This window comes from Tachyglossus aculeatus, chromosome 23 (genome assembly GCF_015852505.1).
Source record: "Tachyglossus aculeatus isolate mTacAcu1 chromosome 23, mTacAcu1.pri, whole genome shotgun sequence".
In the NCBI taxonomy this organism is placed as follows: Eukaryota; Metazoa; Chordata; class Mammalia; order Monotremata; family Tachyglossidae; genus Tachyglossus; species Tachyglossus aculeatus.
Genome location: NC_052088.1, coordinates 40,979,035 through 41,000,825, shown reverse-complemented (window position 1 = coordinate 41,000,825; position 21,791 = coordinate 40,979,035). Strand labels below are relative to the sequence as shown.

The 21,791-nt window shown below is 47.9% G+C and overlaps 1 protein-coding gene and 1 long non-coding RNA gene across 5 annotated transcripts in view; one reads left to right on the top strand and one right to left on the bottom strand.

Annotated features, from left to right (window-relative positions):
* Positions 1–9,118: 9,118 nt before the first annotated feature.
* Positions 9,119–13,565, bottom strand: ACYP1 (acylphosphatase 1). 3 transcript variants are annotated; one of them, XM_038765771.1, is made up of 3 exons: positions 13,480–13,565; positions 11,157–11,248; positions 9,119–9,855 (listed from the first exon to the last, which is right to left on the bottom strand). In XM_038765771.1, the coding sequence occupies exons 2-3, from the start codon at positions 11,238–11,240 to the stop codon at positions 9,640–9,642; spliced, it is 300 nt and encodes a 99-aa protein (XP_038621699.1). In that variant the 5' UTR covers positions 11,241–11,248; positions 13,480–13,565; the 3' UTR covers positions 9,119–9,639. The 3 variants fall into 3 exon arrangements, with proteins under 3 accessions (XP_038621699.1, XP_038621700.1, XP_038621701.1); XM_038765772.1 differs by lacking the exon at positions 13,480–13,565 and adding an exon at positions 13,396–13,459; XM_038765773.1 differs by lacking the exon at positions 13,480–13,565 and adding an exon at positions 13,396–13,433 and having other exon boundaries at positions 11,157–11,251.
* A 4,568-nt stretch (positions 13,566–18,133) lies between these two features.
* Positions 18,134–21,791, top strand: part of LOC119944726 — a 35,456-nt gene continuing 31,798 nt past the window's right edge. For both annotated transcript variants that reach the window (XR_005455941.1, XR_005455940.1), the window contains exon 1: positions 18,134–18,197. This is a non-coding gene — a long non-coding RNA (uncharacterized LOC119944726). The remainder of the gene's footprint in view (positions 18,198–21,791) is intronic.

The window sequence follows — 21,791 nt, the reverse complement described above, 5'->3', positions numbered from 1 at the left end:
ATGAACCAAGGCTAAAGAGCCTGAGAAAATTCCATAAGCATTGGGCATAATCATGTCTAGCCTCTTTTAATATCTAGATGGAATTTTTGGGCATTTCTAGTCTACTAGACATGAGCTATTTCTTCTCATTCATTCCAAATTGGCACACCCTTGTTGTTCTATTATGGCAAAGTTGGAGATTTTCCTTTTCCTGATGCAACATTTAGTTTTGCTCCTTTTCTAGTATAAAATCCTAGTCATTTCCATCGCGGACCAGGATCAGGTTAGATAACTGGCAGCCAAAGATAGAAAAAATGACTGCTCAGCGATAGCTTCAGACACTTATCCGCTCTGGGACAGGGACGATTTGCTAGCCCTCCAATTCTGCTCTTCATTATACCTGCTCTGCTCTGTATAATATTAATAATTATGTTATTTGTTAAGTGCTTACTATGCGCCAAGCTCTGTTCTAAGCGCCGGGGTAGATACGAGGTCATCAGGTTGTCCCACGTGGGGCTCACAGTCTTAATCCCCATTTAACAGATGAGGGAACTGAAGCCCAGAGAAGTGACGTGACATGCCCAAGGTCACAGAGCCGACAAGTGGCGGATCCTTTATTAATCAATCAATCAATCAATTAATCATATTTATTGAGCGCTTACTATGTGCAGAGCACTGTACTAAGCGCTTGGGAAGTACAAATTGGCAACATATAGAGACAGTCCCTACCCAACATTGGGCTCACAGTCTAAAAGGGGGAGACAGAGAAAAAAAACTTTTTTTAGTAATTTTTAATAATAAAAAATTATTAGAACCCTCAACTACTTGTCTGTTGGGTGACCTTGGGTAAGTCACTTCGCTGCTCTGGGCCTCAGTTCCCTCATCGGTAAAATGGGGATTAAAGACTGTGAACCCCATGTGGGACGTGGACTGTGTCCAACCCGACTAGCTTGGCTCGGCCTCAGCGCTTAGTACAGTGCCTGGCACATAGTGAGCACTTAACAAATACCACAACTCCCCTCCCCCCTACAAAAAGAACCCAAACCTTGGGGGGGAGGTGGGGGGATCCCAGGGACCCTCCCCACCCACTTCCATTCCCAAAAGCCCCCCCAAAATCCCTGAGACCACATCCTAAGGCAATTATTACCTCACTCCACTGAACCTGGCCCTGTGAATGCCTTTTCTCCCTCCCCCTCATTCTCCCTCCTTCCCCTCTTCCTCCTCCTCCTCCTCCTCCTCCCTTGCCCAGTAGGAATTTTGGCAGCCGGAGGTCTTCCTTAGGTCAGGTTTAAGGCATCGAACTCCTTTCGGATACAATAATTTCACTCTTGAAACTCCTCCTTCAAACCAAGTTCTAAGGAACCTGCGTCTTAGGGATATATTCCCTAAGATTTTTCCTAGATCAGCAGTCCCTAAAAATTGGTAGCCCCGTCCACCCTACTGGCCATTGACTGCTTCTTCTATATTTCCAATTGGCTGGGTTCTCTTTTGACAATGAAAATGGGTCTCAAAATCCCAGGGATCAACCGCTAGCAATCGGAGAAACTCAAGACTTTCATTTGCTTATTCTTTATCAGCCCCTCAGCAGGAAGCAGCATGGCCTAGTGAAGAGAGCATGGGCCCGGGAAGCAGAAGGATCTGGGTTCTGCCACTTGTCTGCCGTGTGGCCTTGGGTAAGTCACTTCACTTCTCTGGGCCTAATTTACCACATCTGTAAAATGGGGATTAAGACTGTGAACCCCATGTGGAACAGGGACTGTGTCCAACCCAATTTGCCTGTATCCACCCCGGCGCTTAGAACGGTGCCTGGCACAAAGTAAGTGCCTAACAAATACCACTGTTATTATCGAGTGCAGAGCACTGTACTAAGTGCTTGGGAAAACACAATACACAGAGTTGGTAGATGTGATCCTTGCCCACAAAGAGCTTACAGTCCACCGGGGGGGCGGGCATTTAAAGTTATCATTATTGTGATGATTATTATTATCAGTAATAATAATGAGTGCTATTCGTTAAGTGCTTACTATGTGCCAGGCACTGTTCTAAGCACTGGAATAGATACAAGATAATCTGGTTGGACATAGTTACATTCGTTAAGATCTAAGCGGTCTATGCCGAAATTTTGAATATGAAGCATCGACGACGTTTTAGGAAGCATATTACCGTTGGACGACATTTTAGGAAGCATATTATATCTACATGTTTGTTTTGTTGTCTGTCTCCCCCTTCTAGACTGTCAGCCCGTTGTTGGGTAGGGACCATCTCTATATGTTGCTGACTTGTCCTTCCCAAGCGCTTAGTACAGTGCTCTGCACACAGCACTCAATAAATACGATTGAATGAATGAATGAATAGTCTCTGTCCCACGTGGGGCTCACAGTCTTAATCTCCATTTTACAGATGAGGGAACTGAGGCACAGAGAAGTTTTAGAGGGAATTAGTTGAATATAATGATATTTACATACATGCTGTTGGCTTGGGTGACTATCAGAGTGCTTAAGGGGTATCCTAATATAACCCTCCTAGAACCGTGTCTCCCTCCTAACATTCCTCTCCAAACTCCTTGAATGAGCTGTCCACACCAACTGCCTTCAACTCTTCTCCTTCGATTCTCTTCTTGATCCCTTCCAATCTGGCTTGTACCCCCTTCACCCCAGGGGAAACTGCCCTCCCAGAGCTCACCGATGATCTCCTTTCTTGCTAAATCCGACGGCCTCTACTCCTCCTACCTCACGTCCCTTCTCTCCTTCTCCAGCTCAGCCCGCACCCTCCGCTCCTCTGCCGCTAATCTCCTCACCGTGCCTCGTTCTCGCCTGTCCCGCAGTCGACCCCCTCTCCATCCCCCCATCTTATCTCCTTCCCTTCCCCACAGCACCTGTATATATGTATATGTGTTTGTACATATTTATTACTCTATTTATTTATTTATTTATTTTACTTGTGCATATCTATTCTATTTATTTTATTTTGTTAGTATGTTTGGTTTTGTTCTCTGTCTCCCCCTTTTTAGACTGTGAGCCCACTGTTGGGTAGGGACTGTCTCTATATGTTGCCAATTTGTACTTCCCAAGCGCTTAGTACAGTGCTCTGCACATAGTAAGCGCTCAATAAATACGATTGATGATGATGATGATGATCGTCCTCGACCTCTCATCTGCCTTTGACACTGTGGCCCACCCCCTTCTCCTGGAATCGCTATCCAACCTTGGCATCACCGACCCTGTCGTCTCCCGGTCCTCCCGTCTCTCTGGCCGTCTCTTTCGCGGGCCTCTCCTCTGCCTCCCACCCTCTAACTGTGGGGGTCCCTCGAGGCTCAGTTCTGGGTCCCCTTCTAGTCTCCATGTCCACACCCATTCCCTGGAGATGTATGTGGATAATTCTCAATCAATCAATCAATCAATCGTATTTGTTGAGCGCTTACTGTGTGCAGAGCACTGTACTAAGTGCTTGGGAAGTACAAGTTGGCAATATATAGACAGTACCTACCCAACAGTGGGCTCACAGTCTTAAATCTAAATCTACATCTCCAGCCCTGACTTCTCTCCTCCTCGGTCTCTCGTCTCCGACGCCCTTCGGGATATCTCCACCTGGATGTCCCACCGACACCTCAGACTTAACATGTTCAAAACGGAATGCTTGATCTTCTCACCCAAACCCTTAACTTTCCCGTCGCCTTAGGCCATCCTGTGTCCCCAGCCCTTTAACCCTGGCATTGTCAATCAATCAATCAATCAATCAATCGTATTTATTGAGCGCTTACTATGTGCAGAGCACTGTACTAAGCGCTTGGGAAGTACAAATTGGCATCACATAGAGACAGTCCCTACCCAACAGTGGGCTCACAGTCTAAAAGGGGGAGACAGAGAACAGAACCAAACATACCAACAAAATAAAATAAGTAGGATAGAAATGTACAAGTAAAATAAATAAATAAATAGATAAATAGAGTAATAAATATGTACAACCATATATACATATATACAGGTGCTGTGGGGAAGGGAAGGAGGTAAGACGGGAGGATGGAGAGGGGGACGAGGGGGAGAGGAAAGAAGGGTCTCAGTCTGGGAAGGCCTCCTGGAGGAGGTGAGCTCTCAGCAGGGCCTTGAAGGGAGGAAGAGAGCTAGCTTGGCGGATGGGCAGAGGGAGGGCATTCCAGGCCCGGGGGATGACGTGGGCCGGGGGTCGATGGCGGGACAGGCGAGAGCGAGGTACAGTGAGGAGATTAGTGGTGGAGGAGCGGAGGGTGCGGGCTGGGCAGTAGAAGGAGAGAAGGGAGGTGAGGTAGGAGGGGGCGAGGTGATGGACAGCCTTGAAGCCCAGGGTGAGGAGTTTCTGCTTGATGCGCAGATTGATCGGTAGCCATTGGAGGTTTTTGAGGAGGGGAGTAATATGTCCAGAGCGTTTCTGGACAAAGATAATCTGGGCAGCAGCATGAAGTATGGATTGAAGTGGAGAGAGACACGAGGATGGGAGATCAGAGAGAAGGCTAGTGCAGTAGTCCAGACGGGATAGGATGAGAGCTTGAATGAGCAGGGTAGCAGTTTGGATGGAGAGGAAAGGGCGGATCTTGGCAATGTTGCGGAGCTGAGACCAGCAGGTTTTGGTGACGGCTTGGATGTGAGGGGTGAATGAGAGAGCGGAGTCGAGGATGACACCAAGGTTGTGGGCTTGTGAGACGGGAAGGATGGTAGTGCCGTCAACAGAGATGGGAAAGTCAGGGAGAGGACAAGGTTTGGGAGGGAAGACAAGGAGCTCAGTCTTCGACATGTTGAGCTTTAGGTGGCGGGCGGACATCCAGATGGAGATGTCCTGAAGGCAGGAGGAGATGCGAGCCTGGAGGGAGGGGGAGAGAGCAGGGGCAGAGATGGAGATCTGGGTGTCATCAGCGTAGAGATGATAGTTGAAGCTGTGGGAGCGAATGAGGTCACCAAGGGAGTGAGTGTATATTGAGAACAGAAGGGGACCAAGCACTGAACCTTGGGGAACCCCCACAGTAAGAGGATGGGAGGGGGAGGAGGAGCCTGCAAAAGAGACTGAGAAAGAACGACCGGAGAGATAAGAGGAGAACCAGGAGAGGACGGAGTCTGTGAAGCCAAGGTCAGATAACGTGTTGAGGAGAAGGGGGTGGTCCACAGTGTCAAAGGCAGCTGAGAGGTCGAGGAGGATTAGGACAGAGTATGAGCCGTTGGATTTGGCAAGCAGGAGGTCATTGGTGACCTTTGAGAGCGCAGTTTCCGTGGAATGAAGGGGACGGAAGCCAGACTGGAGGGGGTCGAGGAGAGAGTTGTTGAGGAATTCTAGGCAGCGCGTGTAGACAACTCGTTCAAGGAGTTTGGAAAGGAATGGTAGGAGGGATATGGGACGATAACTAGAAGGTGAGGTGGGGTCAAGAGAGGGTTTTTTTAGGATGGGAGAGACATGGGCATGTTTGAAGGCAGAGGGGAAGGAACCAGTGGAGAGTGAGCGGTTGAAGATGGAAGTTAAGGAGGGGAGAAGGGATGGAGCGAGAGATTTCATAAGATGAGAGGGAATGGGGTCAGAAGCACAGGTGGCCGGAGTAGCACTTGAGAGGAGGGAGGAGAGTTCCTCTGAGGATACCGCTGGGAAGGATGGGAGAGTAGCAGAGAGTGTTGAGAGCCGGGGGGTTGGAGAAAGGGGGGAAGAGACTTTGGGGAGGTCGGACCTGATGGATTTAATTTTGTTAATGAAGTAGGAGGCCAGATCGTTGGGGGTGAGGGAAGGAGGAGGGGGAGGAACCGGGGGCCTGAGAAGGGAGTTGAATGTACGGAAGAGCTGGCGGGGGTGATGGGCATGGGTGTCAATAAGGGAGGAGAAATAGTTTTGTCTGGCAGAAGAGAGGGCTGAGTTAAGGCAGGAAAGGATAAACTTGAAGTGAACGAGGTTGGCATGGTGTTTAGACTTTCGCCAGCAGCGTTCAGCAGCTCGAGCATAAGAGCGAAGGAGGCGGACAGTGGCAGTGATCCAGGGCTGTGGGTTAGTGGTGCGAGAGCGGCGAAGGGAAAGGGGAGCGAGCGAGTCTAGCTGAGTAGAAAGGGTAGAGTTGAGAGCAGTAATCTGATCATCAAGACTGGGTAGAGAGGAGAGTCCTCAACTCGTCTCTCATTCAACCCACATATTCAGGGTGTCACCAAATCTTGTCAGTTTCATCGTTGTATCTCTAAAATCCGCCTTTTCTTCTCCATCCGAATTGCTACCATGTTGATCCAACCACTTTTCATCAACCTCCTCGCTGACCTCCCTGCATTCTGTCTCTCCCCATTCCAATCTATACTTTACTCTGCTGCCTGGATCATTTTTCTAAAAGAAAAAACGTCATTCAGGTCATGTTTCCCCACTCCTCAAGGACCTCCAGAGGTATGCATTCATCAGGAACTCCTTACCGTTGACTTAAAAGCCCTCAATCACCTCGCCCCCTCCTATCTTACCTTGCTGATTTCCAACTACAGCCCTGGATATTTACTTGGCTCCTCTAACACCGGCCTCCTGAAGAGAAGCAGTGTTGCCTGGTGGAAAGAGCACAACTTGGAAGTCCGAGGACCTTGGTTCTGATTCCAGCTCTGCCAGTTGCTTGCTGTGTGACCTTGGGCAAGTCACTTAACTTCTCTGGGCCTTCTTAGACCGTGTGCCCCATGTGGGGCAGGGACCAACGTAATTAAGCTGTACCTACCCCAGGATTTAGAACAGTGTTTGATGCATAGTAAGCGCCTTACAAATACCATAAAAAAAGGAACAGGATACACTCGATTTCATCTGTCTTGCCGCTTTCCCCTTACCCATGTCCTGACTCTGGCCTGGAACTAATAATGGTATTTGTTAAGTGCTTATTATGTGCCAAGCACTGTACTGAAGGCAGAGATTTAACTTCTCTGTGCCACAGTTACCTCATCTGTAAAATGGGGATTAAAGACTATGAGCCCCACATGGGACAATCTGATGACCTTGTATCTCCCCCAGCGCTTAGAACAGTGCTTGGCACATAGTAAGCGCTTAACAAATACCATCATTATCATTATTACAAGATAATTGGGCCCCATGTGGGGCTCACAGTCTAAGGCGGGGTGGTGGGGGGAGAATAAGTTTTGAATTCTCATTTTATAGATGAGGGAACTGAGGCGCAGAGACGATAACTGACTTGCCCAAGGTCACGTAACAAGAGAAGCAGCGTGGCTCAGTGGAAATAGCCAGGGCTTTGGAGTCAAGAGGTCATGGGTTCAAATCCCGGCTCCGCCAATTGTCAGCTGTGTGACTTGGGGCAAGTCACTTCACTTCTCTGGGCCTCAGTTCCCTCATCTGTAAAATGGGGACTGTGAGCCCCCCGTGAGACTACCTGATCACCTTGTAACCTCCCCAGCGCTTGGAACAGTGCTTGGCACATAGTAAGCGCTTAATAAATGCCATTATTATTATTATTATTATTATTATCAGAGTCGGGATTAGAACCGAGGTGCTGCTCTGAATCCTAGGTCTGTGCTTTTTCCGTTACGCCGCGCTGCTTCATATCTGAAAGATCATCGCTCTCCCCACTTTCCGAGCTTTATTAAAATCCCATCTCCTCCAAGAGGCCTCCCCTAATTAAGCCCTAATTTCCCCTCCTCCCTTTCCCTTCTGCCTCACCCTTTACTCGCCCCATCGCCCGGCCCCCAGCATTTGGGTACATACCCGTAATTTATTTATATTAATGTATCTCCCCCTCTAAAATGTAGGCAGGGAACGCGTCTACCAGCTGTTATATTATCCTCTCCCAAGCTTGTAGTGGAGTCTCTGCACACAGTAAGTGCGTAACAAATACGAGTGATTGAGCCTTCCGTGGCGTGCAGAGACTTTGCTCGGCATCTCTGCTCTCTTCCCCTGCTAGGCCCCGGCTTCTTCACTTAATCTGCGCGCTGCTGTAGATTGTCCGGCCTCTCCATCCCACTGCTCGTGTTTCTGGAACTCCCTGCTCGCCCAATTCTCTCAGACTGTAGCCCTCCCCAACTTCAAGCCCTTTCCAAACTTCCACCTCCTCTGCAAGCCGCTTTTCCCCACATCCAGGCCCACACATTTCACTCCTCCTAACGCCAACCAACTCTCTGTATCTCCATCTTGCCGCCGGCCCCCTGCCCAGAATCCCCGCGCCCGCCCTCAATATCCGATAGCGCAATATTGTCCCCGACCTTCGAAGCCCTCCTATAATCTTATCTCCTCGGAGAGGCCTTCCTTGACTAAGTTCTCGCAACTACTATCTGCTACCTATCTACTCAGATCTGTACCCCTGAAACACTAGATATTCACAGCAGTTATGTACATATCTTTCCGCTTTTCTGCCGCCTTTTCTCCTGCCTGCCTACCCCCTCCACACTATAAATTCCTTGTGGGCGGGAATCGTATCCTCCAACTCTATTGCATTGCACTTTCCCGAGCCCTCAGTACAGCGCTCTGCATACAGCAGGTGCTCGATAAGTCCCACTGCCCCAAATGTCCAAATCCTCCTCTATCATTCAATCGATCGTATTTATTGAGCGCTTACTGTGTGCAGAGCGCTGTACTAAGCGCTTGGGAAGTACAAGTTGGCAACATATAATCGATGACTTTTTTTGACCACTCGAGGAGTAAATATTTTGTCTGTCTTTCCCATGAGCATGCAAGCGCCTTGTGGGCAGAGGGTATGTCTGTTCTCTGCCTGGCATTTTCCCCAAGTGTTTAGTACAGTGAAGCAGCATGGCTCAGTGGAAAGAGCACAGGCTCTGGAGTCAGAGGTCATGGGTTCAAATCCCTGCTCTGCCACTTGTCGGCTGTATGACTTTGGGCAAGTCACTTAACTTCTCTGTGCCTCAGTTACCTTTCATTCATTCAACCGTATTTATTGAGCACTTACTGTGTGCAGAGCACTGTACTAAGCGCTTGGGAAGTAAAATTGGCAACATATAGAGACGATCCCTACCCAACATCTTTAAAATGGGGATTAAGATTGTGAGCCCCCGCTGGGTCAACCTGATCGCCTTGTAACTTCCCCAGGGCTTAAAATAGTGCTTTGCACACAGTAAGCGCTTAATAAATGCCATCATTACTATTACAGTGCCTTGCACCCATTGGGTGCTCAATAGATAAGGCGACTACAATTACCATTGAAATCATCATGGAAACTGTCATCAACAAACATTTATTGAAATCATTTACAATAAAGCCCAATTCCCTGAGCACTCAGATTCTCTCTAAAGATGACGTAATTACAGTAGATTTTAAATTATACGTTCAAATCGTTCTTCCTGGCCCTGTTGAATGAATAATTCAAATCTTTCCAAGGAAGAGCAGAAGTAAACCTAAGAGTTAAACATTTTACAAATAGGGGTGTAAATGGAATGCAAACTGCTAGACAAAACACAGAGTATTCCACTATCTTTTAAAAGACAGCTTAGCTCTCAAAGTGCAAACCTGCCGTCATGCACGGCCCATACATCATTTCAGGGTTTCCCATTGACCTAAGTAACATAAAAAATGATCTCCAAAAATAACAAATAAGATAAATAGGAAGAATGCCCATTCTGTCCATCAACTGCTTCTCTCTGCCATTACTCTTTAAAGAAAAACCCACAAAGAAACGAGGTGAATGAGTTGTCCGAGGAAGACGTGCCCGCCCGAATCCTGCTCTCGACGCCCCGATCATTTCCTGATTTGGAAGTCGGAGTAATCGAGCTGTGCGAGGCTCCTCTCGTTGAAGAAGTGCGCTTTCTCAATGTGGGATTTGGGGCTGCCTTTGGTGCGGAGCCATTCCTGCAGGTCCCGCACCTGGGCAGGGGGGCCCTGCATTTGACCCCGCACCGTCCCCTGGGCGGTGTTCTGGACCCAGCCCACCAGCCCCAGCTTCTTTCCTTCGGCCTGCGCGGGAAAAAAAGAAAAAGCCACCGGCTGAAATCTGCCGGAGGTAGGTTGGCGTTTTAGCCCGGAATCCCCCGCCCGCCCCGGAGCTTAACTGCCAAGGCCGGAACAGTCCTTTGGAACCCAAATGAAGGAAGATGGGAGATTTATTTGGTCCTTGGAATCCATTTCCTTCCCCCTTCCCTCCAAACTCACTTTGTCCTGGGGTTTTCCACCAACAAACTCCCTGGCTACCGGAAGGACCAGAGGGTGAAGTGCACAGTGAAGCAGAGCCGGGTTTTTACAACGCAGACATCAGGCGCTTGGCGATCGCGGCTCCATCATCTTAATGCCCGCCATCCCTCCCCTCAAACCTACTATCAATCAATCAATTGTATTTATTGAGCGCTTACTGTGTGCAGAGCCCTGTACTAAGCGCTTGGGAAGTACATCTCGTAGTAAAGAAGGAAGCAGGATAAAGATGACCCTCCGCTCGGCGGAATTATAAAAGCCGAGAAGCAGCATGGCCTCGTGGATAGAACCCGGGCCTGGAAGTTGCAAAGACCTGGGTTCTAATCCCAGCTGTGTGACCTTGGGCAAGTCATTTCACTTCCCCACGCCTCAGTTTGGAGCAGGGGGACGCAGGAAGCCAAGGGAGGGTTTTGAGAAGAGATGTTCATTCAGTCAGTCGTATTTATTGAGTGCCTACTATGTGCAGAGCACCGTACTAGGGACGCAGGAAGCCAAGGGAGGGTTTTGAGAAGGAAAGAGATGTGCATTCAGTCAGTCGTATTTATTGAGTGCTTACTATGTGCAGAGCACTGTACTAAGCGCTTGGAAAGTACAATTCAGCAATAGAGACAATCCCTGCCCGCACCGGGCTTACAGTCTAGAAGATTTCTTGTGTGTGTGTGTACGCATTCAGATGCCCAGTTGCCACAGTGAGAAATAGGACAAAGGGCACAAAGCTTTGATCCAAAGTGTGTGTACGCATTCGGATGCCCATATGCCACAGTGAGAAATAGGACAAAGGGCACAAAGCTTTGATCCAAAGTGTGTGTACGCATTCAGATGCCCATATGCCACAGTGAGAAATAGGACAGGGCACAAAGCTTTGATCCAAAGAGAAAGAAACCCTAGGAAAATGGAAATGATAGATTTGGGGAATCATCCTTTAAAATGCCGCTGCCAAGTTCCCCGGTGTACTGTAAATATTCCCCATAGCCTCATCCCTAATAAAACCTCTCCACGTGCCTCAATAAGTATTCCCCATTCCTGCGGCGTAAATCTGCCAGCCGGTAGCTCCTGAAGCACAAACGTACCTGCGTGTATTTACGGAAAAACACACCTTGCACCTTCCCGGAAATCTCGTAATCCACCGACATCAGGCCGTGACCTTCCGCCATGAGAACACCTGCTTGAGACCAAAGCAGAGGATGGAAAGGAAACGGTTCCGAGATCCAGGCGACGCTTAGGTCACTCAGCTCAGCTGCTACTCACCCTCATTTCTCTCAACCCTGGACGGGTCAGGTAATCCTCCCCCGGGAAGCGCTCCGTGACTATTTTTCTCACCTCCCGACTCTATCTACCCTATGCACCTCGTCACCGACCCCTCGTCCACCTTTTCCTTCCGGCTTGGGACTCCCTCCCGCTTCGTATCTGGGAGTCCACCCCTCTTCCCCATCTTCAAAGCCCCCTCTAAAGTCCCATCTCCTCCAAGATGCCTTCCCCGACCGAACCTTCATTTCCCCGAGTCACCCATCGCTGGTATTTAGTGAGCACTTAGTGTGTACACAGCACTATACTAAACACCTGAAAGAGTACAATACAAGAGTTGGGAGACACGTTCCCTGCCCACAAAGAGCTTACAGCCTACACACTTGAACGGTGCTTCAGCGCTTGGAACGGTGCTTGGCACATAGTAAGTGCTTACAAATACCATCATTATTATTATGTGTACTCTTTATTCTGGTTTCGGTCTGCCCAACGGCACCAGATAATGAGCTCCTGGTAGGCAATCGCTTAGTGCAGTGTCTGCACCTAGTGAGCGCTCAATAATATCATTAATCAATCAATCGTATTTATTGAGCGCTTACTGTGTGCAGAGCACTGTACTAAGCTAAGCGCTTGGGAAGTACAAGTTGGCAACATATGGAGACAGTCCCTACCCAACAGTGGGCTCACAGTCTAAAAGAATAATAATATTAATGGCATTTATTAACCTGATTAACTTGTATCTACCCCAGCGCTTAGAACAGTGCTTGGCACATAACAAGTGCTTAACAAGTACCATAATAATAATAAAATGGGGATTAAGAATGTGAGCCCAATGTGAGACAGGTATTGGATCCAATCTAACGTGTATCCACCCCAGCGCTTAGAACAGTGCTTGGCACATAACAAGCGCTTAACAAGTACCATAATAATAATAAAATGGGGATGAAGAATGTGAGCCCAATGTGGGACAGGGATTGGATCCAACCTGATTAACTGGTATCCACCCAGTGCTTAGAACAGTGCTTGGCACATAACAAGTGCTTAACAAGTACCATAATAATAAAATGGGGATGAAGAATGTGAGCCCAATGTGGGACAGGGATTGGATCCAACCTGATTAACTGGTATCCACCCCAGCGCTTAGGACAGTGCTTGGCACATAACAAGCGCTTAACAAGTACCATAATAATAAAATGGGGATTAAGAATGTGAGCCCAATGTGGGACAGGAATTGGATCCAACCTGATTAACTGGTATCCACTCCAATCAATCAATCAATCAATCGTATTTATTCAGCGCTTACTGTGTGCAGAGCACTGTACTAAGCGCTTGGGAAGTACAAGTTGGCAACATATAGAGACAGTCCCTACCCAACAGTGGGCTCACAGTCTAAAAGGGATTGGATCCAACCTGATTAACTGGTATCCACCCAGTGCTTAGACCAGTGCTTGGCACATAACAAGCGCTTAACAAGTACCATAATAATAATAAAATGGGGATTAAGAATGTGAACCCAATGTGGGACAGGGATTGGATCCAATCTGATTAACTGGTATCCACCCCAGTGCTTAGAACAGTGCTTAGCACATAACAAGCGCTTAACAAGTACCATAATAATAAAATGGGGATTAAGAATGTGAGCCCAATGTTGGATCCAACCTGATTAACTGGTATCCACCCCAGCGCTTGGCACATAACAAGGGCTTAACAAGTACCATAATTAATAATAATAAAATGGGGATTAAGAATGTGAGCCCAATGTGGGACAGGGATTGGATCCAACCTGATTAATTTGTATCCACCCCAGTGCGTAGAACAGTGCTTGGCACATAACAAGCGCATAACAAGTACCATAATAATAATAAAATGGGGATGAAGAATGTGAGCCCAATGTGGGACAGGGATTGGATCCAACCTAACTGGTATCCACGTAACAAGGGCTCAACAAGTACCATAATAATAATAAAATGGGGATTACAAGTGTGAGCCCAATGTGGGAGAGGGATTGGGTCCACCCCAGCGGTTAGAACAGTGCTTGGCCCATAGTAAGCGCTTAGCAAGTACCATAATAATCCTAATAACTGAAGAAATGATGCTGCTGGTCCCTGCAGCTCCAATCCCCCTTTTTTCCAACCTCAGCCAACGCACCTGAATGGAGCTTCCCACCTCAGGCCACACCCTCGTGGCCTCCAAGTCTCGCGAGACCGACGGCTCCCGGCCGGGCCCAACGGCCGCGATGCGCAGGTCCGCCCGGGCAGTAGAGTTCCGGGCCTCCTTCCGGCCAGAGCGGCCCGGGAAGCCGCGGAGCCAATCGGAGGGCGGAGGGGGCGCTGAGCTCATTTCCGGCCGCGCCCCTTTCCGGAAGCGGAGGCTCGCGGCCTTGGTGACCGTTGCTAGGGGGCGGGGCCTTCGGCTTCTGTCATTCAATCATATGATAATGACAGTATTTGTTAAGCGCTTATTAGGTGCCAAGCACTGTTCTAAGCGCTGGGGGGATCCAAAGTGATCAGGTTGCGCCACGTGGGGCTCACAGTCTCCATCCCCATTTTACAGATGAGGGAACTGAGGCCTAGAGAATAATAATAATAATAACAATGGCATTTATTAAGCGCTTACTATGTGCAAAGCACTGTACTAAGCGCTGGGGAGGTTACAAGGTGGTCCCACGTGGGGCTCACAGTTTCCATCCCCATTTTACTTGGGTAGGGACTGTCTCTATTTGTTGCCAACTTGTACTTCCCAAGCGCTTAGTACAGTGTTCTGCACACAGTAAGCGCTCAATAAATACGATTGATTGATTTACAGATGAGGGAACTGAGGCCTAGAGAATAATAATGGCATTTATTAAGCGCTTACTATGTGCAAAGCACTGTACTAAGCGCTGGGGAGGTTACAAGGTGATCAGGTTGTCCCATGGGGTGGCTCACAGTCTCCATCCCCATTTTACAGATGAGGGAACTGAGGCCCAGAGAAGTGAAGTGACTTACCCAAAGTCACACAGAGGCCAAGGGGCGGAGCGGGATTAGAACCCATGATCTCTGACTCCCAAGCCCGGGCTCTTTCCACTGAGCCACGCTGACAGTATTTGTTAAGCGCTTACTATGTGCCAAGCACTGTTCTAAGAGCTGGGGGGGGATCCAAGGTGATCAAGTTGTCCCACGTGGGGCGCACAGTCTCCATCCCCATTTTACAGATGAGGGAACTGAGGCCTAGAGAAGTGACTTGCCCAAAGTCACACAGCTGCCAAGGGGCGGAGCGGGATTAGAACCCATGACCTCTGACTCCCAAGCCCGGGCTCTTTCCACTGAGCCACGCTGACAGTATTTGTTAAGCGCTTACTATGTGCCAAGCACTGTTCTAAGCGCTGGGGGGGATCCAAGGTGATCAGGTTGTCTCACGTGGGGCTCACAGTCTCCATCCCCATTTTACAGATGAGGAAACTGAGGCCCAGAGAAGTGAAGGGACTTGCCCAAAGTCACAGCTGCCAAGGGGCGGAGCGGGATTGGAACCCATGACCTCTGACTCCCAAGCCCGGACTCTTTCCACTGAGCCACACTGATATTTGTTAAGCGCTTACTATGTGCCAAGCACTGCTCTAAACACTGGGGGGGGCGGGAGAATACGAGGTGATCAGGGTGTCCCACGTGGGGCTCACAGTCTTCATCCCCATTTTCCAGATGAGGTCACTGAGGCCCAGAGAAGTGAAGTGACTTGCCCAAAGTCACACAGCTTTGGGCGGAGTTGGGATTAGAACCCACGACCTTTGACTCCCAAGCCCGGGCTCTTTCCACGGAGCAACGCTGCTTCTCATTAATAAAACTAATAATAATAATAATAATCTTCTAGACTGTGAGCCCGTTGGTGGGTAGGGACCGCCTCTATATGTCGCCAATTTGTATTTCCCAAGCGCTCAGTATAGTGCTTGGCACACAGTAAGTGCTCAATAAATACGATTGAATGAATGAATGAATCCTGTTCATTCATTCATAGAAGCAGCATGGCTCAGTGGAGAAGAGCATGGGCTTTGGAGTCAGAGGTCATGGGTTCAAACCCCGGCTCTGCCAATTGTCAGCTGTGTGACTTTGGGCAAGTCACTTCACTTCTCTGGGCCTCAGTTACCTCATCTGTAAAATGGGGATTGAGACTGTGAGCCCCACATGGGACAACCTGATCATCTTGTAACCTCCCCAGCGCTTAGAACAGTGCTTTGCACATAGTAAGCGCTTAATAAATGCCATTATTATTATTATTATTATTATTATCCTGGTATTTGTGAAGCGCTTACTATGTGCCAAGCACGGTTCTAAGCGCTGGGGCAGAAGCAAGGTCATCATGGTTGTCCCACGTGGGGATCACAGTCTTAATCGGGCTTGGGAGTCGGAGGTCGTGGGTTCTAATTCCGCTCCGCCACTTGGCCGCTGTGTAAAAAGGGGATGAAGACTGTGAGCCCCACGTGGGACAACCTGATCACCTTGTATTCCCGCCCTCCCAGCGCTTAGAACAGCGCTTTGCACATAGTAGGCGCTTAACAAATGCCATTCAATTCATTCAATGGTATTTATTGAGCGCTTACTGTGTGAGGAGTACTGTAATTAAGCGCTTGAGAAGTACAAGTTGGCAACATTCATTCATTCAGTCGTATTTATTGAGCGCTTACTGTGGGCAGAGCACTGTACTAAGCGCTTGGGAAGTACAACTTGGCAACCTATAGAAACCCAACATAGGGCTCACAGTCTAGAGCCATTATTATTATTATTATTATTATTATTATTATTATTATTATTATTATTATTATTTTATTACCCCAGTGCTCAGGGGATCAGCGTGGCTCAGTGGGACTGTGAGCACTGTATTAAGCGCTTGGGAAGTACAAGTTGGCAACATATAGAGACGGTCCCTACCCAACAGCGGGCTCACAGTCTAGAGCCATTATTATTATTATTATTATTATTATTATTATTATTATTATTATTATTATTACCACAGCGCTCAGGGGATCAGCGTGGCTCAGTGGGACTGTGAGCACTGTACTAAGCGCTTGGGAAGTACAAGTTGGCAACATATAGAGATGGTCCCTACCCAACAGCAGGCTCACAGTCTAGAGCCATTATTATTATTATTATTATTCTTATTATTATTATTATTATTATTATTATTATTGTTATTATTACCCCAGCGCTCAGAGGATCAGCGTGGCTCAGTGGGACTGTGAGCCCGTTGTTGGGTAGGGACCGTCTTTATCTGTTGCTAACTTATACATCCCAAGCGCTTAGTCCAGTGCTCTGCACACAGTAAGCGCTCAACTTCTCTGTGCCTCAGTTACCTCATCTGTAAAATGGGGATTGAGACTGTGAGCCCCCCCGTGGGACAACCTGATCACCTTGTAACCTCCCCAGCGCTTAGAACAGTGCTTTGCACATAGTAAGTGCTTAATAAATGTCATCATTAGTATTATTAATAAATACTGTGAGCCCGGTGTTGGGTAGGGACCGTCTCTATATGTTGCCAACTTGTACTTCCCAAGCGCTTAGTGCAGTGCTCTGCACACAGTAAGCGCTCAATAAATACAATTGACTGAATGAATGAATAAATGCGGCTGAATGAATGAATGATCACCTTCATCATCATCATCAATCGTATTTATTGAGCGCTGACTGTGTGCAGAGCACTGTACTAAGCGCTTGGGAAGTACAAGTTGGCAACATATAGAGACATATAGATCACTTTGTAACCTCCCCTGCGCTGAGAATAGTGCTTTGCACATAGTAAGTGCTTAATAAATGTCATTATTATTATTATTAATAATAATAAATACTGTGAGCCCGGTGTTGGGTAGGGACCGTCTCTATATGTTGCCAACTTGTACTTCCCAAGCGCTTAGTGCAGTGCTCTGCACGCAGTAAGCGCTCAATAAATGCGATTGAATGAATGAATGATCACCTTGTAACCTCCCCTGCGCTTAGAACAGTGCTTTGCACATAGTAAGCGCTTAATAAATGTCATTATTATTATTAAATACTGTGAGCCTGCTGTTGGGTAGGGACCGTCTCTATATGTTGCCAACTTGGACTTCCCAAGCGCTCAGTGCAGTGCACTGCACGCAGTAAGCGCTCAATAAATGCGACTGAATGAATGAATGATCACCTTGTAACCTCCCCTGCGCTTAGAATAGTGCTTTGCACATAGTAAGTGCATAATAAATGCCATTATTATTATTGTTATTATTAATAAATACTGTGAGCCCAGTGTTGAGTAGGGACCGTCTCTATATGTTGCCAACTTGTACTTCCCAAGTGCTTAGTGCAGTGCTTTGCACGCAGTAAGTGCTCAATAAATATGATTGAATGAATGAATGATCACCTTGTAACCTCCCCTGCGCTTAGAACAGTGCTTTGCACGTGATAAGCGCTTAATAAATGTCATCATTATTATTATTATTATTATTAAACAGGCACACGGGGGGCGGGACGCCGATAGGGGGCGTGACAGAGCGAGGGCGGGGGCGACGATAAGGGGCGTGGCCATAAGGGGGAGTGCCGACGTTAAAAGGGGCGGGACCAGAGCGACGCCATGACGTAACGGGGGCGTGGTCAGACGGACGTCTCTACGTCACGGGGCGTGGTCAGACAGCAAGGTGGCAGTGATAAGGGGGCGTGACAGGGCGGCTTCATGACGTCATATGGGCGTGGCCATATCGACAATGGGAGTCGATAAGGGGGAGTGGCCATAGAGGGGCGTGGCTTGTCGGGTCCGCGCAGGCGCACTTCTTCCAGGGCGGGGCCGAAGCGGCCCTGGTTTCCAGGCAACGAGAGTCCGCGCGAGGCGCGCCTGCGCAGAAGCGCCAGGGCATCGAGGCCTAACCGCAGGTAACCGTCGTCGTCAGCCTTCTCCTCGTGACTTTCCTTAGGCGCTCACTATAGGCCAGGCACTGTACTAAGCGCTGTACTAAGCGCTGGGGAGAAGGCAGCGCCGCCCAGTGGAAGGAACACGGGCTTGGGAGTCAGAGGTCGTGGGTTCTAATCCCGACTCCACCACTTTCAATCAATCGTATTTATTGAGCGCTTACTGTGTGCAGAGCACTGTACTAAGCGCTTGGGAAGTCCAAGTTGGCAACATATAGAGACAGTCCCTACCCAACAGTGGGCTCACAGTCTAAAAGGGGGAGACTTTCATTTATTCATTCATTCAATCGTATTTGTTGAGCGCTTACTGTGTGCAGAGCACTGTACTAAGCGCTTGGGAAGTACAAGTTGGCAACATATACTTGTCAGCTGTGTGACTTTGGGCAAGTCACATCACTTCTCTGGGCCTCAGTTACCTCATCTGTAAAATGGGGATTGACTGTGGGACAACCTGATCACCTTGTAACCTCACCAGCGCTTAGAACAGTGCTTTGCACACAGAGCTTAACAAATGCCATCATTATTATTATTATTATTATTATCCCGACTCTGCCACTTTCACTTATTCATACATTCACTCGTATTTGTTGAGCACTTACTGTGTGCAGAGCACTGTACTAAGCGCTTGGGAAGTACAAGTTGGCAACATATACTTGTCAGCTGTGTGACTTTGGACAAGTCACTTCACTTCTCTGGGCCTCAGTTCCCTCATCTTTATTTTAATAATAATAGTGATAGCATTTATTAAGTGCTTACTAAGCGCTGGAGAGAAGCAGCGCGGCTCAGTGGAAGGAACACGGGCTTGGGAGTCAGAGGTCGTGGGTTCTAATTCCGACTCCACCACTTTCATTTATTCATTCATTCAATCTTATTTATTGAGCGCTTACTGTGTGCAGAGCACTGTACTAAGCGCTTGGGAAGTACAAGTTGGCAACATATACTTGTCAGCTGTGTGACTTTGGGCAAGTCACATCACTTCTCTGGGCCTCAGTTGCCTCATCTGTAAAATGGGGATTGACTGTGGGACAACCTGATCACCTTGTAACCTCCCCAGCGCTTAGAGCAGTGCTTTGCACATAGTAAGCGCTTAACAAATGCCATCATTATTATTATTATTATTATCCCGACTCTTCCACTTTCATTTATTCATACATTCACTCGTATTTGTTGAGCGCTTACTGTGTGCAGAGCACTGTACTAAGCGCTTGGGAAGTACAAGTTGGCAACATATACTTGTCAGCTGTGTGACTTCGGGCAAGTCACTTCACTTCTCTGTGCCTCAGTTCCCTCACCTTTATTTTAATAATAATAATGATAGCATTTATTAAGTGCTTACTAAGCGCTGGAGAGAAGCCGCGCGGCTCAGTGGAAGAAACACGGGCTTGGGAGTCAGAGGTCGTGGGTTCTAATTCCGACTCCACCACTTTCATTTATTCATTCATTCAATCTTATTTATTGAGCGCTTACTGTGTGCAGAGCACTGTACTAAGCGCTTGGGAAGTACAAGCTGGCAACATATACTTGTCAGCTCTGTGACTTTGGGCAAGTCACTTCACTTCTCTGGGCCTCAGTTACCTCATCTGTAAAATGGGGATTGACTGTAAGCCCCCTTTGGGACAACCTGATCACCTTGTAACCTCCCCAGCGCTTAGAGCAGTGCTTTGCACATAGTAAGTGCTTAACAAATGCCATCATTATTATTATCATTATCCCAACTCTGCCACTTTCATTTATTCATACATTCACTCGTATTTGTTGAGCGCTTACTGTGTGCAGAGCACTGTACTAAGCGCTTTGGAAGTACAAATTGGCAACATATACTTAGCTGTGTGACTTTGGGCAAGTCACTTCACTTCTCTGGGCCTCAGTTTCCTCATCTTAATTTTAATAATAATGATAGCATTTATTAAGTGCTTACTATGTGCAAAGCACTGTTCTAAGCGCTGGGGAAGTTACAAGGTGATCAGGTTGTCCCATGGGGGGCTCACAGCCTTAATCCCCATTTTACAGATGAGGGAACTGAGGCCCAGAGAAGTTAAGTGACTCGCCCGAAGTCACACAGCTGGCAAGTGGTGGAGCCGGGATTTGAACCCATGACCTCCGACTCCAAAGTCCACGCTTTTTCCACTGAGCCATGCTGCTCCTCTGTACATGTTTCCTGTTCTATTTATTTAATTTTGTTAATATATTTTGTTTTGTTGTCAGTCTCCCCCTTCTAGACTGTGAGCCCGCTGTTGGGTAGGGACCGTCTCCATATGTTGCCAACTTGTACTTCCCAAGTGCTTAGTACAGTGCTGTGTACACGGTAAGCGCTCAATAAATACGATTGAATAAATGAATGAATGAAGACTGTGAGCCCCACGTGGGACAACCTGATGACCTCGTACCTCCCCCAGCGCTTAGAACAGTGCTTTCCACATAGTAAGCACTTGACAAATACCAACATTATTATTATACAAGAAAATCGAGTTGGATCCAGTCCCTGTCCCACGTGGGGCTCACAGTTTCCACCCCCATTTTACAGATGAGGTCACTGAGGCCCAGAGGAGTGAAGTGACTTGTCCAAGGTCACACGGCAGACACGTGGCGGGGCTGGGGTTAGAAGCTGTGACCTTGTGACTCCCATGCCCGGGCTCTAGCCACTAGGCCATACTGCTTCATGTGGGGGGGAATAATAATAATAATGGTATTTGTTAAGCGCGTACTATGTGTCAGGCACTGTACTAAGCGCTGGGGTGGAGACAAACAAATCGGGTTGGATCCAGTCCCTGTCCCACGTGGGGATCACAGCTTTCATCCCCGTTTTAGAAGTGAAATGACTTGTCCAAGGTCACACAGCAGACACGTGGCGGAGCTGGGATTCGAAGCCAGTCCTTCTGAGTCCCAGGCCCGAGCTGTAGCCACTTAGGCCATGCTGCTTCACGTGGGGGTAATAATAATAATAATAATAATAATTATTATTATTATTATTAATAATAATAATGTTATTTGTTAATCAATCAATCAATTGTATTTATTGAGCACTTACTGTGTGCAGAGCACTGTACTAAGCGCTTGGGAAGTACAAGTTGGCAACATATAGAGACAGTCCCTACCCAACAGTGGGCTCACAGTGCTTACTACGTGCCAGGCACTGTACTAAATGCTGGGGCGGAGACAAGCAAATGGGGTTGGATCCAGTCCCTGTCCCACATGGGGATCACAGCGTCCATCCCCATTTTACAGACGAGGTTATTGAGGCCCCGAGGAGTGAAGTGACTTGTCCAAGGTCACACGGCAGACATGTGGAGGAGCCAGGATTAGAAGCTGTGACCTGATTCCCAGGCCCGGGCTGTAGCCAGTAGGCCATGCTGCTTCCCGTGGGGGTAATAATAATAATAATAATAATGATAATAATAAGAATAATGGTATTTGTTAAGCACTTACTATGTGACAGGCACTGTAATAAGCGTTGGGGCGGAGACAACTTGTACTTCCCAAGCGCTTAGTACAGTGCTCTGCACACAGTAAGCGCTCAATAAATACGATTGATTGATTGATTGACAAGCAAATCAGGTT